The sequence below is a fragment of the Tursiops truncatus genome, chromosome 17 (assembly GCF_011762595.2).
Source record: "Tursiops truncatus isolate mTurTru1 chromosome 17, mTurTru1.mat.Y, whole genome shotgun sequence".
Classification (NCBI taxonomy): domain Eukaryota; kingdom Metazoa; phylum Chordata; class Mammalia; order Artiodactyla; family Delphinidae; genus Tursiops; species Tursiops truncatus.
The window spans coordinates 46,548,225-46,567,999 of NC_047050.1; the positions used below are offsets into that span (position 1 = coordinate 46,548,225).

Here is a 19,775-nt window from a genome sequence, read left to right on the forward strand (position 1 = left end):
TTACTCTTCATATACATGGTAAATAAGTATTTCTGAATATGTACTTACTACCATGGTATTTTATGTACTTGCAATTCTCTTAACTTTGGAAGCAATGCTAAAATAATTTTGGAAGCAATGCTAAAATAATATAGAGTTTTTAAAAAGTTAAACTGTACCTTGCACAATATGATGACCATGAAAATTATAGAGTTGAATCATATAATTGCTGTAAATTACTTGATATGTTATACAAATATATAACATATTTTATATTAATTACCCTAAAATATCTCATTTTAAAATTCTGTAATATATTTATTTCTTCAATTATGCAGCTAATGCTCAGACAATCTCTAAACGTTGAAGGTGTTTTATCCAAAGTATAATGCTGCTGCTGTTAATCAGCTTACTATATTACATAATATAGATGTAGGGAAGTCATTTCTTGCCCCAAACATGAGATTATACTTCTTGTCCTTCAGAGATACATCCAAATTTATTTTTAAGATTTCAGCTTTATAAAGAAATAATTTCTTTATAAAAAAGAAAAAATAGTAATTCCTAAGTAGCTTTACTTTTTACAAGTATATTTTAAAAAAACCCTATTACATTTACTTATCTTTACAGTATAAATGCAAAATAAGTCTGTCTGATTTAACATAGACTCTAAAGTCTGAGTTACATTCTAGGACAATTTTCATTGATATCTGAATAATACTTTGAAGCACTGTGATGTTTGTTTTTCACTTTTTTAGTATTCTTCTATCGTATTTAGAGAGATAGTCTACATTGAGCTTATGTTGATCTGGAGTTGTATCATTGCAATGGTTGTATATAAGTGAAAGAAAATGCTCACTGGCCTATTCTTTTCTGTTACGCTGCATAACTCCCATGTACTTTGAGACTAGGAGAAGTAAGTAGCAAAGGTGATGAAATAAGTAGGAAGCTGTGCCAGATACCTGGAAATTAAAAAATCTTTCAAAGGCGACTATACGAGAGGAAAAATGATTGAAAACGTACAACTTCACTTGATCATTATAAAATGATTTTTCCCTTAGAAATCCTCATCAAATCTGCATGTACTATCATATGCTTTTAAAGCTGGGTTGTTACAATACTGGGTCTTGTTTCAGTAGTGTCAGTCAATATAATTCAAAAAGAGTCATGTACCACAATGTTTACTGCAGCTCTATTTACAATAGCCAGGACATGGAAGCAACCTAAGTGTCCATCGACAGGTGAATGGATAAAGATGTGGCACGTATATACAATGGAATATTACTCAGCCATAAAAAGAAACGAAATTGAGTTATTTGTAGTGAGGTGGATGGACCCAGAGTCTGTCATACACAGTGAAGTAAGTCAGAAAGAGAAAAACAAATACCGTATGCTAACACATATATATGGAATCTAAAAAGGAAAAAAAATGGTTCTGAAGAACCTAGGGGCAGGACAGGAATAAAGACACAGACATAGAGAATGAACTTGAGGACATGGGGAGGGGGAAGGGTAAGCTGGGACAAAGTGAGAGAGTGACATGGACATATATACACTACCAAATGTAAAATAGATAGCTAGTGGGAAGCAGCCCCATAGCACAGGGAGATCAGCTCAGTGCTTTGTGACCACCTAGAGGGGTGAGATTCGGAGGGTGGGAGGGAGACGCAAGAGGGAGGAGATATGGAGATATATGTATATGTATAGCTGATTCACTTTGTTATAAAGCAGAAGCTAACACACCATTGTAAAGCAATTATACTCCAGTAAAGATGTTAAAAAAAAAAAAGATGTGAAGACACAGGGAGAAGACAGCCATGTACCAGCCGAGGAGAGAAGTTTAAGGAGAAACCAACCCTGCCAACTACTTGATCTTGAACTTCCAGGCTCCAGAGCTGTAAGAAAATAAATTCTGTGGTTTAAAAAAATATGAATTAGCTCTATTTGTGGAGTATCCTCTGCAAATGCTTGCAGTTTGGAATAGCAGCCACTAAATAAGCAGAGCTATAATCTGTATCTATCCAGGTAAATGGCACATACAAACTCTGAACTATTATAAACATATATATCAGAAAATGTAAACTATTTAAGAATAGAATTCTGACAGATATTAAATCACTTTTAAAAGACAACCAAATTATTTACCTAAGAAAGATTTAAATATACAGGTCAGTGTTTCCTAACTTGTATATGGCTTGATTTTGTCAGTCTTGTAAAATCTGTTTACCCTTTTTAGAATAATATTTTGAAATACATAAGGTAAAATAAAGTAAATAAGTAGGATCACAAAGGAAACTATTTACATTGAAAGATAGACCCCAAATTCAGAAACCCAGGTAAACACTTAAATATTTTATGCCTTGCAAACGGTTATCTATTATTTCCCATGCCTCAGTTGCTACTATTCAAAATTAATTATTTATAAGTTCTTACCTTAAAATTAAAACTCACTAAGAATTTGGGTGGAAGTTGGCAAGTTTTATATCTCAGCTCCTTAAAGAACCTGCTATGAAGCTGGGTATTATATATGAGACTTAGGCATTGCTGCTTTCGATTTTCTCAGCAATAATCTTAGTTCTCACCTAGTAAGACCTTTTCTTACCCAACTGTGGGAGCAGGAGCCTATCTTGACCTTCTACTGTGTTATCAAAGTTTAAAATATGAAAGCTTTCCCCTCCCCTTAACTGTGGTGGAACATTTCCGTAAATTTCTACCTTCTACTGTGGTTCTTGTCATGTTCCACTTATTAAACAATTTTCATTTCACACTATGGAAATCATATAATTCATATTATTGATGAATATGGAAAGAAAATATAAGTAATATTTAAAACATTGATTATAATCTTCAAACAATGTTTTCACTAAAGAGTTTTTTTAAGGAATATTTCCTAAAGAGTGACCTGTTTGCTGTAAAAATAATAGTATCCTTTCAAGGACATAGAACTTAGCAACACATTTGAAATAATTCTCTGGATTTCACTCACGATTATATATTTCAATTATTAAAATATAGTGTCAAAGAAGTGTAAGTGTATATCCTGATATTTCACGTTCCACTCGGAAAAATTACTTGGTGGAATCAGAATAAATCAAATTTTGCATAAACAAGTGAAATATTAGCTTAATTTTCTGTTGGGATAGTCATAGATATTCCAGAAAGTTGTGTTACTACATGTTATGTAATGAAATAAGTTTATTACTAATTTAAGATAATAGGAAATATGAAAATAAATTAAAGATTGATACTTTCCAAAAATAGGTTTTAAGGAATCTAAGGTATATACATCCCTTTGATTCTGGTTACCTATTGTGTTGAATATATTCAAAGATATGTACACCAACAACATTTAACAAATATTGAGCGTATTTCTTTCTTTCTTTTTTTTTCTTTTTCTTTTTTTTTTTTTTTTTTTTTTTTTTGCGGTACGCGGGCCTCTCACTGCTGTGGCTTCTCCCGTTGCGGAGCACAGGCTCCGGACGCGCAGGCTCAGCGGCCATGGCTCACGGGCCTAGCCACTCCACGGCATGTGGGATCTTCCCGGACCGGGGCATGAACCCGTGTCCCCTGCATCGGCAGGCAGACTCTCAACCACTGCGCCACCAGGAAAGCCCTCTTTTTTTAAAATAAATTTATTTATTTATTTATTTTGGGCTGCATTGGGTCTTTGTTGCTGTGCATGGGCTTTCTCTAGTTGCAGTGAGCGGGGGCTACTCTTCATTGCACTGTGTGGACTCTAGGCACGTGGGCTTCAGTAGTTGTGGCACGTGGGCTCAATAGTTGTGGCTCGCGAGCTCTAGAGCTCAGGCTCAGTAATTGTGGTGCATGGGCCTATTTGCTCCGCGGCATGTGGGATCTTCCCGGCCCAGGGATCAAACCTGTATCCCCTACATTGGCAGGTAGATTCTTAACCACTATGCCACGAGGGAAGTCCTGAGCATATTTATTTCTAAAGAGGAGTGTTCTTTCTAAAATAAATTTTCAGGAACAAAAATAGAATTATGATTTCTTACACTATCAGGTTGCCTTTTCATTTCTCTCTTTGACTAGTAATTGAATATTGTATATGTATTTACATTTAATCTCAGCTTCTTTTCACATATTCTGGATACACTTATAAAAAAACTAAATTCTTAAGAAATCAATCATATTATAGTACATGGACTTAAAAATAGTTAAAAAATTATTTGCCTTACATGTTACCCTATGAATTGAAAGTGTAAGATAATCACAAGGTAACGTTGTAGAGTAAATCCAGTATCCAGTTCCTAAAGTCATCTAATCTAATGCCTACTGGTCCAATATGCCACGTAATTACTTACATTTGGGAAATTGTGTCATTTCTTTTCTTATTTTTCTTTAATTGCTTGTATTTTTCATTATCAAAAATAAGATTGAGAGAATTTATAGGTAAAGTGGAAGTCCTTAATACATTAATCTTGAGGGAGACTACTGCTTTCTTTACTGTCTATAATATATAAACATTTCCATTGCTGTGGTTACAACTACATGCAGGGATAATAGTTTCATTTGAAGTATACTTTGGAGTATGTGTTACTTTGGAGTTCTAGAGCCAAAGCTAGTGTTTTTTGGGTTGTTCCATACATAGTGGGGCTGGTGTTAGGAGACATTTACTGATTACATGTTAGATGTAAAAGCATTATGCTAGACTCCAGAGATACAAAAATTAGTATTGATAGGTTATTCATTTAAGTCTGCTACTTTTAAGAAGGATTAGGTTTTGATGTTAGATTTATTTGTGGTCAAATTATGTGAAATCACATTGTTTCAGAACCATTATTATTTCAATCAATTAATACCCATCCTGAATTGTGTTGGTTGGCATTGCTAAACTGCACTGAGATAAATGACATAGATTGGTTGATTAACTCCTTTTCTATACAGTGATTTTTCTTGTGGACCATGTTTTTTTGTTTTTTTTGTTTTTTTGTTTTGCGGTACGCGGGCCTCTCACTGCTGTGGCCTCTCCCGTTGCGGAGTACAGGCTCCGGATGCGCAGGCTCAGCGGCCACGGCTCACGGGCCCAGCCGCTCCGCGGCACGTGGGATCTTCCCGGACCGGGACACGAACCCGTGTCCCCTGCATCAGCAGGCGGACTCTCAACCACTGCGCCACCAGGGAAGCCTTGGACCATGTTTAAATATGGCTACAGACTGCAAAGTTGCACAGCTTTCTCGTAACATTTTGATTCTGCTGTTTGAATGTTTTGGTGTATCAATACACGATGATTGTGCTGACAGCCATTTTATATCTTAGTTGGTATACTAATAAACAGGCTTAGGGACTTGAGAATTCGTGCTTTTATGGTTTTCTTTTCTCTTTTGAAAATGTTAGGAAAAGTCAAAGAATTCTTTTCAAACATTAGAATACTTCACATATTTCACATGTTCCATTTAGACAATTCATTTTGGAAAACAGTTTTTTTTTTTATTATAACTGAGCAACTCCTATTGTCTTCACTGGGAATTGCTATTAAAGGCAGACGTTGGTTCCTTAAAAGTTCTTACGAAGTTTAGTGAGAATTTACTCAGAATACGTTGGGGAAGAGAACATTTTTTTTCCATACTCAATAATTTTAAACAATTACCTTTTTCAAAATCAGTTTGATGCATCATAACAAAATAGCAGAAGGGCACTAAAGATCAACTGAGCTGCTTTTTGACTAACGTTTCAGGGATTGTGAAGCAGCAGATAGACAGCCATATCACAGATCCAGATCAACAGAACAACGGCCTCTCCTAGAGCGGACAGCCACCCGCTCCCGATCCACTGAACGTCCTGATACAAACCTCATGAGGTCGATGCCTTCATTAATGACTGGAAGATCTGCCCCTCCTTCACCTGCCTTATCGAGGTGAAAGACAAATCAATCAGACTAACTTCCCCTTTGCCCCACCAGCACACCATTTTACTTTCCCAGCAGCTAAGTGGTCTCTTCTATCATCCTTGGCTGATCACTAATAACAATCGACACTAACCTTTTCAGTGTAAGCACACTATTTATATTCAGCGGATATAATAGTGTGTGACTGCCATTGTAATTTGTTTATTAACTGTCCTGACCTCATTTGTTTTGTGATTTCTCATTTATCAGGAGTCCTGGGTAAATCCCCACATAATGCACCTCATGACTATCATGTTCTCCTACAGAATGAGAAATTGTTTGTGTCCATTAGACATCACTTTTGGAATAATCATCATAATGACAATAAATAAAACTAGATTTTTAGTTTCTTTCTATCAATACTAATATCATGTATTAACCAATATCTTCTTTAGCTGAATTTTGAATTGTTCAGGGTTTTATTTGTAGTCTTGTGAGATAATTTCTAATAAAGGGATATCTAATATAAGCCTGAGCAAAAATCTCTTAGGATCAAGGGAGGGAGGTTAGTGTTAAGAATTTGAAATCTGGTAGAAAGAAATGTAAGCATTACCTTTCATTTTTTTGAGCTGCAGAATTCTCTTCTTGCTTTCATATGGATAGAATACTGATCTACATTAACAATTCCATGGATTTTACTGTAGGGTTTTGTGTGCATGTATCTGTGTATGTATGCATATTACATAAAAGTATAAACATCTTTTGCTATTTAGATAATCATTCAAATATCCATATTTTGTCCTACTTTCCTAACCTTTTAATCAGCAGCTAAACCTCTTTAAAATTGCACCATACAGCTGTCATATGAACCAAATGTGTTAAAAGTGTTTTAACTCATTCTATTGAAAAATGAATATTAATGATATATCTTGTAGGTCTCACCCTCGTACTGGGTCTGTCCAAACAAGCCCATCAAGTACTCCAGTGGCAGGACGAAGGGGCCGTCAACTCCCACAACTTCCACCAAAGGGAACATTGGAGAGAAGTAAGTTTTATTTCTATTTGTGTCATATAGGAAATACCCATGGAAGCTAAGGTGAATCAAGATTCTTTTCCACTACCTTTGTGTTAGCTTTCTTCTTTTGTCAGTGGAATATCTTAGCTGCATTTACTAGTAGTTATATTTATAAATATATTTATAAATATTATATATTTTGCATTTAAATTTTATAATCTTTGCAGGCAAAAATAACCTATCATTATTGCTCTTGCACATTTTTCAAACTTTAATAAATGCATTTTAAGAAGTAAACTTAATGCTCTTAAATAAGCAGTTGGGTGATGTTTCTTTGCTACAACTAAGTTTATGTAATTGTTGATAGTTACATAAAGTTTATTAGTAACTAGCCAAATCAATTTTCACACACTGCAAAGGACTGGTTAGCTGATGCACAACAATGGTGATCCTTCTCAAAACTGGAGTACCAGAAAAAGGTAATCATGAATATACAAGAAAGATGCATGTTGTACTGATACCTTTAATACTTTCAAATTTTTGCATAAGAAGCACTATTTGCTTACACACAGATGAACGTACTCCCCAGACATCTGTAAATTCTTGGATAAAGGGCCTCTAAAAGCATGGATGATAAAATATAATAATTTTTAATGTCATTTTAAAAAATGGTCCCTTTATTTGGTAATTGGATGTGCTTTACCAAAACAAACAAACCAACAAACACATTTAAGTCACCATTTAACTTTTCTTTAATAGATGATACATTCTGTGCCTTTGGAAATTTCTGTTGTTTTTAACCCCTGTGCTTTGGTTCCCTTTTTTGTTTTATTATTTTGTTTTTCCTAGACAATGGAGTCAAGGAGATAGAACCTTATGAAGGTCTGTACATAAAGGAGGGTTTGTTTTGTGCTGACAGCCTTTTTAGGGGTTATGTGAGCAAAAATAAACCCAACTGCAATTGATGTCCCTCCACTGTATAGACCTTTATTACAGTAAAATTACTTTGTTTTATGATTCCAGTAAAGTATTTGACTTTTGTCTTACTTGGAAAATATACAAAGGAGTTAAATTTTTTGATTCAATCAGGTAAGAATGCAAAGAATTTAACTTCTTTTAAATCACAAGGTAAAATTTTCTTTTTTAAAAAATTTGCTTTTTAAATAGAATTTGATGTTTTGTGTAAGACTTTAACCAAAGATATCAATTGCAGTCTGTGTTTATGTCATTGAGGATGTACACCTAGTCTAGTTATATTTATCATCATATATTTCATTTTGTATTTATGATGATCTTTCAATTATTAAATTTGGCTTTCTAGAAAAGAAAGTTATTGCATTAGATAGTGATTGTGCTTTGTATTTCCTGCATCATTTTTCATGTTGTAGCAAGACTGTTTATAGTGTAACAAAGTTAAATATGTACAGTTTGATTGTCAGTGCTACATTATGACTCAAGAGAAAATATTGAATCATGATATATGGAGTGTCATACATTTACCAGGACAGTAAAAATTCCTCTGCTGATTATAGAATTCTGCAATTGACTTTGTAACTTTGAAGAATTGTTAACTGTTTTATTTACTGATGAATCTCCAGCACATAGAATAATGCCTGGCACATTATAGGCCTTCAGTAAAGAGTTGTTGAATGAATGCATGAAATATTTATTTACAAATTGAAAAGCTACTTCAAATAGTGTAAAAAGTACCATTAAAATAATCTTGTAATTCTATATATGTTTATAGTAAAATTCATATTTGTAACACATTTTTAAGTGCATTGCATTTGAGCAGCAGTACTTTTATTGCCATACATAACTTAGAACAAGTTGTGATCTTGTTAGTTGTAGCTGAATGATTTATCAACTCCTATTTTGTGGTCCTTTTTATTTACTATGTACTGTGAACTATAATTGTAAACAACTCAGTGCTATCGTGACTAATGGTCTGTTATACAGCCTGATAAAAAGATATTAGCATTTCTATAGTTGTCAATTATTTACATAAAAATGGGAGTGTATAATTTTAAAAGTACTTTCCATAAGGAAAGTTCTGTAATACATACAGAATCTTTTGTCTTCTCTCCCCACAATTTTTAAAGATAGAGTTTTGACATCATTTGTTGGAATATGAAGTCAGAAACATAATTCATGCCATATTTTTTTCTAAATTCAGTTTTAATATCTTCTGTAGCAATAGTCCATTGAGATATTAGTTGTCCCATTCTTTGTAATAATAAATATACCAAAAAAACTGACATTAAAGCTGATATTTTAAAAAAAAATGCTGATATTGAAGGTCAGGGAAGTTTTTCATGGGCTTGTCAACAAACATTCTATTTTCTATCTGGTTTTGCCCTATAGAATCCATAAAAACCACAGTTTTCCTATAATGTCTCTAATTGTGACTTTTCCATTTTTATAAATAAAAGAGAGGAGAGTCAAAAACCTCTCTTATTCCTTCCAGTATGAAATAAAAGGATTTGGGGAGTTTTGGTTGTTTTCTTTTGCTTAAAAGTATGAATGATTTTAGCAGTGTTTTCATAAATATTGATATGAAGACTCCAGCGGATACATGATTGTATCTTTTCTTTAGCTTTAAAGGCAATATATAATATCTCCTTTAGAAGTCTTCAGCTTCTAACTGAAGTTAAAGGTATAACCCAAATTTGACTATGGATTAATGGTCTAAATTGAATTATGTTTGGATTATCTCTTAAAAAGTTTTCAGACTTTATAATTTTGTGACACTGTTTTAGAATCAAAGAAATGACATGTTTATTTTCTGATCCTGTTCAATAGCTGAAAAATGAACAAGTCCTAATTTAATTCCTTTTGACCTGGGATATATTTTAGTCTGTTAATTAATTTAAAACCTTACATATGTTGGTCTTGACAGTGGTACAGTATTAGTCATCTTCTTTTTGTCTGAGAGTCAGAGAAAATCGAAACAATATAATGAAAGTACAATGTACTAAACAACCGTAAGGCATTATTATTTTTAATTTACCCCTAACTTTGATGTGCTGGCATTTTATAAAAATAAAAACGAGTTTATAATATTATTTTTTGTTTCTCTAGAAGAAAAGTTATATAGTCTTATTTTTCTAAGAGTATATCAAGTTTATAGATGAAGTATTTTGCCTGTCTTACAGTTACTATATATTACAAATACTCATGGGCCACAATTTCTTTTTTAAATGAAAGTTATCATAAAAGGAGACAGTAAGATAATTTATTAACAGTATACTTATGTGCTTTCATAACATGTCAGAAACTCATTAAAAATAATCTATTTGTCTCCTTATTATCACTCATATCATGAATAATTTGAAATTTGTTGTTTTGTTTTACTTAAGAGTAACAGATGTGCATATCTGGTCTTATCCTTTTCTTTACTTTTACTTTTGCATATACAGAAGTTAATGAAGTAACTGAGCATGTGGAAGAGCAGGGGGGAGAAAAGCAGGGTGAAGAGGTCAAGGCAGGTGTGTTTGACTGTGTGTCCAAAATAAATAATCAAATGTTTTAGAAGTATGACTTTTCTATTTCACGTAAGACTTTAGGCTCCAAATTTATAAATACAGAATAAAAAACAGATTGTTCAGTACTAATTTTAAAATAATTACTTAAAGTTATTAGTGGAAAGATATTACATGAGCTAGCTACGTAAATTATCAGGGTATTTAATTTACCCGTTTGAACATTCTCCTTATTGTTTAAATCAAACTGAAGTTATAGACAATGCCTCTCACTAAGATTTATACTTATCCTTTACCCCAGCCTTACATTCAGTTCATATATTTACTCAAAAATGTTTTCTGGGTACCTACTAAAACACTGTATTTCACTGAGTGTAGGTTCATTGAAGTTCTAGTCTCTTCTCTCAACAATTTTGATTTTTTAGAGGTAAATTACAAGTAAATATAGAGCAGAATATAAATTACAAAATTTTAGTTCTTGAAACTTTTAGAAACTATTATAATTTATCCATAAACTTTTTTTTCTAAATTAAGAACAATTAACTGTAGCTTCATCCTCAACCCAGCTCAGTATTGCGCTATTTATTGACAATCCTAATTTCTCCCCAAAGAGTGCTCCTTCTAAATGGAATGAAGACACTTCATTTTGGTGTTTTTAAGCCCCTATTATGTTTACATACCATAATTTTTGCCACTTTCTTTGTCAGAATATTTCTGAAAGTATTGTATTCATGAATGGTAGCATGTACTTTATGTGCCTTTTGTTCTCTCCTTTACCATCGTGTGAAAGCAATGTTATTATGTATATTGTGCATAAGATGTATTTTCATGGATGCATTCTTGCAGTAGTGTTTGTGGTTTAAGACAGAAAACCTCTTAAACTGCAATTGCAAATTTTTTAGGAGCTATTTTTAAAGTCATAAAGGTGAGAAAAATCATCAGAGTACATCTGGTAATGAAAACAAAGGCAAGTTTAGACGCATATTTATATCAATAAGAAAGTATAACTATCTCTGTTCTGAACATATCGTGTACTAACTACTGGAATGTCACACATCTTCCATTTTCTTGAAGTGCTATAGGAATAACATTTTTAGGGAATACTGTAAGAATGAATTTCATTTTAATTTAGCTGTGTGGTTAATGTTTCCCTGCTTGCCCGTTCCTATGTATCTGAAACTAGTCCATACGAATACCAAAAGGCTTTCATACTGTTCACGAATTGGCTTTTGCAGTAAAGTCATTGTTAACTATATCATTAGTTTGGGGACTTCAACAGTAATTAATATCACTTATTTATTTTTAACTTTATTAAGATAAAGAAGTCCATTTATTGAGCCAGTTTGTCGCCTATGCTTAATTCTCAAAATGAAATTGATAAATTACAGTAGTTCTTAGAATAAAACTGTAACTACAATCTTCCTAACTTATTATAAAATGACTCGTTATTCCTCATTTTATTTTTGTTTTTATTACGTTTCTTATGGGCTAGGAAGGGTATACTTTGCTCTTCTGTTCATTAATGTGAGGTGTCATGTTAGTGCATGGATTTGTTTCTCTGGTGTGTGATGTCATCTTTTGTGGTGTGCTTGGTTTTTATTTGGGTTGTTAATGACCATAATTATTAATCACTGTTGTCTGTTTTCAATGTTATAAAGACAATGAGGGAGAAACACCAAGCCCACCTAATAATGGGAAAAAAGGCAAGTCTAATATGAAGTTAAGAGTGCCTTTCTATATATTAGACACTTTGTTTTGACATTTGTAATGTGCTTTCTTAAATAAGTATAAATACAAGTATAGTCCCAATTTAAGTTATCCAATATTTAAAGTGTATTCTCTTTTTAAAATACATTTCTGAATACAAAATTTGTTTCTGAAGTACCTACCTTATTATTGGATCCTGTTACAACCCTATTCTATTGAAATGTATGGCATTAAAAAGTTTTGCTTTTTTGGTCATAAGGAGTAAGATTCTGAGGAAGATAGTTACGGTCATGATATTATGCATTTAGAAAAACACAACATGCATATTTTTCAACCCAGAAATTACTTTAAAATTGAACTATTTAAAAATATTTTAAAGTAGAAATCAACTTAATTATGAGTTCAACAGTATTAAACATTTGTGATATTTGTAGATTTTTCACAGTACTAAAACTAATATTTGTAGTTTTATACATTATTATATTGCCTAGGCAGTTTTAAAAGATGATTGATTTTAATACTTATATTTAGTTTTTCCTATAATTATAAGTGACAATTCTGTCATCCCCCACAACTAAGTTCTGTCAAAAACAGTAGGACTGATTTTAAAGCCAGCTAAAGTTACATTACATAAAATGCCTATTGTATGCATTTTGACCTAACTTTGTTTTCAAAAAGATTAAAGCTCTTTATAAAACAAGAAAAAAACCCAAAAAACAAAAAACAGTAGGACTGTATATGTTTTGCAGTAATTGATAATCAAATATAGCTACACATGTTGATTTAGAATGTCAGCATTTTAAAATGGTTACATCAAAAAAAATCAGCCTTCTAAAATATCTTCTTATCCTAACAATTTCCCTTGTTATTGAGCCAAATTAAGAAATGCATAGTGTTGTGCTTCAGTAATTTAGTTGAAATGTCCTTTAGTTTTCAATATACTCTTTCTTCCCTGTCTTCATCTTTTATAAATAATGTCTACAATGTCACATTTAAGATTGATTTGGCACTAAAATAATTCTTCTTACTTTGGAGTGTTAATTATTCATTAATACCTCTCCAAGCATAAAATTCTTAAAATATGCTAGGTTATTATGAAAAGGTGAAAATAGTATAGCAAAATAAATAAAATTATATCACGTATTGTAATTAATGAATATTCTCCATAAAAAAACACAAAAATTTAACTGAGCTCCCAATGTCTGTTTACATATTTGTCATTTTTATCTATTTCTTGACCTCCATGAGTGGAGTAGGAAGATTTTGATTAAGGTGACACAATACCATTTCTTTTTTAAAAAGATCAGTTTGATTGTTACATTGAGAATAACCCAAAATAATTAAGATTAGAAACAAGGAGAACTATTAGGAGGCATTCCCAATAACCCAGGAAAGAGGTGATGGTGACTCAGACCAGAATGATAGGAGTAGTTGGATTCTGGATAGATATTAAAGATAGAACCAACAGAATTAACTGACAGAGTAGGAGAGATCCCATGATAAAATCCATGTTTTGGGCCTCAGTAATTGGGAAAATATGGAGTTTCTATTAATAGATTTGGTGGGACTATCAGGTGCTCAGGTTTGGTTATAAGTTAGAGATGCTGTTAGACATGTAGGATAGGATGTCAAACAGGCAGTTTGAAATATGTTCTGGATTTCAGGTTAGAGATTTGGACTGTAGTTATAGGTTTAGGATTCATCCTTACAAAGAGAGACTTAAAACCATGAGCCCCATTGGTATCACTGAGAGAACAAGCATAGGTAGCTAAAAGAAGAGGTCCAAGGACTATGAACCGAACTATTCTAACATTTAGAAGTTGAAACAATGAAGCAGGAAAGACTGAGGAGCATCAAGAGTAGGAGGAGAGGTAGTGGGGAAACCGTGGATTGTAGTGTCTCTGAATAGAAATAAAGAAAGTGCTTGAAGCAGAAGAGAATTATCAAGACTGTGAAATGATCACTAGATTTAGCAAATAGCAAGTCATTGTGCTAACCTTTATTAAGAGTAGTTTTGGTGGAGTTGTAGGGGGCAAAAGGCCAATTACAGTGGATTTGGAAGAGGAGAGAAATGGAGATGGTATAGGCACCTTTTAAAGAGTTTGGCTGTAAAGGGAAGAAGGGAAATAGAAATCTAGACTAAGAGGATAGGTCAGGGGAACAAGAATACATGAAAGATATATGGGAAACTTTATGTTCATCCTCTGACTTCTAAATCAAGATCTGCCAATTTGTTCTATAGAGCCATCTGGCCCCAAGCCATCTGCCTATAGTTTGCCAAGACATTTATCAGTGTTCTGTAGCTTTGCTCCTAGATTTAGAATCAAGACTTAGATTTGGAAGAAACCTTATAAATCTTTTAATAAAACAGCTTTTCTTTACTGATAAAGGAGTAGAATTCTAGAGGACAATTAGCTTTCTTCAGTCCACATAGGAGCAGACCTCTAGTCTTGACTCCCAATCTTGTGCATTTATGTACCATGCCTTTTCAGATGAATGGCATTCTCCTTGCATGTGTTTCAACCGTTTGTTTTATTTTAGATATTAGTTAACAGTTTAGCTCAATTCAACCGATAGCTGCTATTTTTAGTTTGTTGTACTAGGTAGTCATTGAGGATGCAATGATCAATAAGATATATTTCCTGCTTTGGGGAGCTCCCAAGGGAAAAATAAAACAGTAATAATATAATGATAACAAATGAAACATAGTTGGTAAAATTATTTTATAACATGTCACTTACATACAGTCTCTTAAGATTGTGATATGTATAGAGGAGGTAAGTTTTGAGGTGTTATGGGCATTTTTTCAGCCCCAAATATTTCTCCCACTACTTGTGATAGTACTTAGTATTCTGATATTCTTTAATGGCTTAATTATTTTAATAATATAAAGCGTAGGCTTTCCAGAACACTGAAATGTAAATATTCCTTAAGGACTGACCCGAGTTATTATTACACACAAATTTCATAGGAAGCAAGTTAGAGCCTGTGAATGGAGAAAGTCAGGTGTAGGGAGAGAGATGCTGGAAAATGTGGAAGAGCACTGGGTACCTTGGAAGGGTGATAATGATAAAATCTGCCTTGGACTAGCCCCTGTCTACTCTAAATAACATTCCTTGCTATGTAGATATGCTATAAATTAACTTTCTTAAATAATTTGGTATATTTAAATTGCTTATAACAATACTTCTCACATAATAAGTACTATTATTTCTTGCTATAATTTTGTATTTTCAGCACAGAATCTGAAAACTTTGGATTTAAAGTGAAACTAAACCTGATTATGATCATCACTCTGAACCAATTATTCAATACATATTACTTAGTAGTTTTGAGGAAAATAGTAACCTTGTTGCTATTCTTGATCACGTAGCTTGCATAAGAAACAGTACAAGGAGGAAAGAAATCAACTGGATTGCAGCATGAATTGTTGCATATTGCCCAACATTTGTACATTTCAATCCACATGTAAAACTCAACATGTAAATATTTAGCATAAGTCAAAATTGTTTAAACCATTTGGACTTTTCATAATGTTTAGAGAACTCCATTGGAAGTTAATAAATTGCATCTTAAACTCAGTTCTACTATTGAGCATATGTTCTCTGGCAAAGCTTTTAATTTCCCTGAGCCTCAGTTATCTCTTCTGTATAATAAACTATCCTGTAAGGATTTTTAACAGAAGCTAAGTGTTTTGGAGATATGGCTAATAAATTGTAAAGTCTCAAATCGTTTTGTTTTTAATTTATGGCTTATGTTGTTATTGTTGTTTGTTTTGTTTGGTTTTGGAAACTTAACAGATATAACCTATTATTGTCTGTTAGTGAGCCATTTGTTGTGGGATTATAAACTAAACCCTAATATACTGCCTTCACAAGTCAAGTCCCTAAAGATATACAATGAGATGGAAGGAAAAATATTTTGTTCCTTTGAGTCTCAGTGTATAGTTGCCTACATTATAACCTAAAAATACAGGTTACAAAGGAACCAAAAATAATAAAATAATTTTGACGGTCTTTATAATGGATGCTTGCTTCTGTAAGCATTCAAGGAATTAGATAGCATTTAGGGTAACAGGATGTGCACAGGTTTTGTTTTGCTGCCTTTCTGTATTCTCATGAATGCTTCTAGAGTGAGGAGAATACCAATACCATGTCTTAATTTCCAAATTTGATATCTAGACAGGAATGGATTTTATAGTGGCATTGGTAGATATTTCCTAAGTACAGCATTCCCTGCCAACTTAGATAAATGACAATTTGACAAAAATTAAAATAGGACAGATTCAGGGATACTTTAAAATAGCAAGGAATTTATCATATATTTTATTCAATTACATCTGTCTTATGGAATAATAACTTGGTGACAATGAACACAATGGATTTGAAAGAGAAGAGACTGAGGGCATGTGACTATTTAGGTTATTTCAGTAGTCAATCATATGATGAACTCTATCACTTAACTTGTAAACAAGTATTTTCTAATTTCTTTTCCTAATCTTTCCTTTCCTTCCTGGAGACCATTCCTCCTTATTTTTCTTTTCTTCCCCTTTTTCTCATTTTATTTCTTCTAGACTTCCGAAGCCTCAATTGACTAATCAGATTTAGGAGAGAACCCCTTCCACCTCATACATTTCTGCAAACTTCAGCCATTTTTCAAAACATGTCATTGTGGCTTCCTAAATACAAACCTAAGGCCATCTTCTGTTTGTTGAAAATAACATAATCTTAGGAAGGTGATATGGTACTCCAGAAAGAGCACAGGTTTTGGAACCTTGGCTCAGGGCCTGCCTTTTCTAGGGAACAACTTTGTGACTCTAGGCCCTTAACCCAAGTTAGTTCATCTGAGAAAAGGAAATCTTACCATATCTCTTTTGCTCCCAATATGCTTTTTTGAGAATCAAATGAGATAACGCATGTGAAATTGTTTGTGAACCAAGATACCTATTTAGTTCTTATCCTTATTAATCAGCTCTTTGTTTTCTTACCTGTAGAAACCACCTTATAGAAGGTCCTTTCTGTGTTTTATAGGATCAAATATGATGCTGTATGTGAAAGCAGATTGAAACACATAGTATTATACAAGTATAATCTTTTAATATAGGAATTTATGCTCTTTAAATTGTTGTCTTGATGTAGGATTGGCTACATGGTGTGATGAAAACTAGCTGGAATATAGTTTATAGAAATGTGGGTTTTTAAAGTATCACTTAACCTCATAGTTAAGTCTTCATGAGTAAATTGTTTCTTCAAATTATCTAATAGTTATTAAGTCAATTTTTAAGCTTCCCTATCTACAAATTAAATTCGCAACTATTCACTTGATGCAGTTATCTCCCTTCTAGGATGTTTTCTGTACTTGAATGGATTTCTGGTTTGCATCTGAGCAATGTGACATATTCTTTCAAAGTCATACTTACAATTAAATTACATTATGCATTTTTCACTTTTACTCTTTGGTAGTAGATGTACAATATCATGGGCTACCACTTTGTACTTAAATTTTAATTTTAAGATCTTTATTATTTAACATTAAGAAGACTTTTATTTTTTAAATTACCGTAATAGTCCTTTAATAGAAAAGACTATCTTTAAGGTGCTGCATACTTAGAGCTTTTTTGCTATTTTTTCTTTAGTGTAACTAAAACACTTTTCAAACAATTTGAGCATTTTCCTGACATAAAACTAGTTTGCTTTTAATTACATTAAATATTTCATTTTAATTATATGACCTATAAATTCAAATAGGGCTAGGTATGAGCTGTTCTTAGCATTGCTTTTTGGGTGATGAATTAATGAGTTGGTAGTCAGTTCTGTTCTTTTTATGACTTTAATTCTGTTTTAAAGTAGACACTTGGGTTTCAACGTGGGATTTGATAATAGACACATTTAGAACTTCTGGAAAATCTTCTAGACTCAGTGTCTTAATTTTACCATCTCTGGTATAGGTTCTCCCATAAAACCTGACTACTCAGTGGTAAGAAGCCAGAGCAACTCTAATTTTAGAGCTGGAAATAACCTTAGAAATTTCAAGACCAGCTTTCTTACCTCAAATGTAACAAATTAGAGGCAGAGGGGCTGTGGCATTTGTCTAAGGTTATACCGCTAGTTAATGGCAGAAATGTTCCCGAAAGCCTCCTCAGCCCAGTAATTTATCTGTTACCTCCCTTATGTCACTGATAGCCTTGATCTAGGTCTTCTTTCATTGTTATATTGCCTGCTATTTTTAAATGGATGGTTATGAGTTTTTTGTTGTTGTTGTTACTGCCATATAATAGATTTTCTTCAACTAAAATGTTTGTCAATTCAGAGAAAGTGTTTAAAAATTAACCCTGTTATATGTTAAGGTATTTTCCTCCACACTTCAGACGATGCTTTCTACTGGTATATAGAAAGGCTGAACCATTTTCAAAACAAGCCATTTCTACTTCGATACACTCAATTTTACTTCAGAAGGTAGAGTGTCCTTCTTTTTTGGAACATCACAAACTTTATCAAATGGTGATATGTGAAACAACTTTTTAAATGACAAGTGTATAGGATTTTAGAAAATTTTATTTTAGGAACAACCCTTTATTGCTTGTGAAATCTTAAATATTATATATTGATAGATAACCCAAAGTGCAGGTTATTCAAAATCAAGAAATACTGTATTATAAATGAGTTTATTATTTTCCTCAACATGGGGAAATTAGTCTGTTGTTTTTGTGTTACTACAGGTTAACTTTGGTTAAGGAGCAGATGATTCCTTTGTTCTTTTAGCTAAAGAGGGCTAAACTAGTCTTGGAATTTGCTGGAAGATTTGTATATTCTTTAAAGGTTTTAAGATTTTTCTTTCCACTAGCAGTTGATTCAAATATAGCATCTTTATCCAGATTGTTTACCACTTGGGAAAACTATATTGCATCTTTATCAGGTTATTTACCAATTAGGAAATCAGGGGGTCAACTACACACCAAAGTGTAAATTTAACTCCCAAAGCAAGAAGTTTGTTTCCTTGCAGTAACTGATTTATGTTGGACCAGAACAAATGTCCTTTATTAATAACATTTATTTCAGGTATAGGAACTGAAAAACCCTTACACTTAATGCCGTCATTTCTAGCAGTATAAGTAATCAAAGTGGTGTATCCAAAATCATCCATATTTGATGTTGCAGTATAGCATACTTTTTTTCATTTTCGATAGTGATTTTTATCTTCCTATTTATGTTTTGCTTAGCTTAATATTATAAAATAGGTTAGTATTCCACTATTTATGGCCAGAGGTGAATAAGTACCAGGGAATTGTTTATGGCATGGTGAAACTTCCTGGGGATTAAAATGTACATAGATAGTAACTGTCTACTTGACTTACTGCTTTAGAAACATGTGAGTAAAAAGAAAAGCAAGTGTATACTTAAGTGTTTATGAATGCTACTATGAGATTAAGATCAAATGGTGACCAGTGAGTCTTTTGATACATGACCTCCAAGAACCTACATGATCTGTACTCCCTCCACTTTCCATTCCATTACCTCTTTAACCTCGTCTTCTGTGACTTTCCCTTTTGTTCACTCTGCTCCAGCCACAGAGACCTTCGTGCTTTCCTAGAACATGTCAGACATGCTCCCACCTCAGGACATTTGCATGTGCTGTTCTTCTACCTGTAATGCCCTCCCTAAATAACCATAGGGTAACTCCCTTACTTCCTTAAGTTTTTCACTCAAAACCTTCCTTCTTAATGAGGATTTCCATGACTAGTCTATTC

General features: G+C 32.9%; 1 protein-coding gene across 1 annotated transcript in view; it reads left to right on the top strand.

Annotated features, from left to right (window-relative positions):
• The window catches only part of RIMS2 (regulating synaptic membrane exocytosis 2), a 626,602-nt gene that overhangs the window by 435,109 nt on the left and 171,718 nt on the right, over positions 1-19,775 (top strand). The window contains exons 27-28 of the mRNA XM_033842900.2: positions 5,675-5,854; positions 6,760-6,869. Of these exons, the coding sequence (XP_033698791.1) occupies positions 5,675-5,854; positions 6,760-6,869 (290 nt within the window). The remainder of the gene's footprint in view (positions 1-5,674; positions 5,855-6,759; positions 6,870-19,775) is intronic.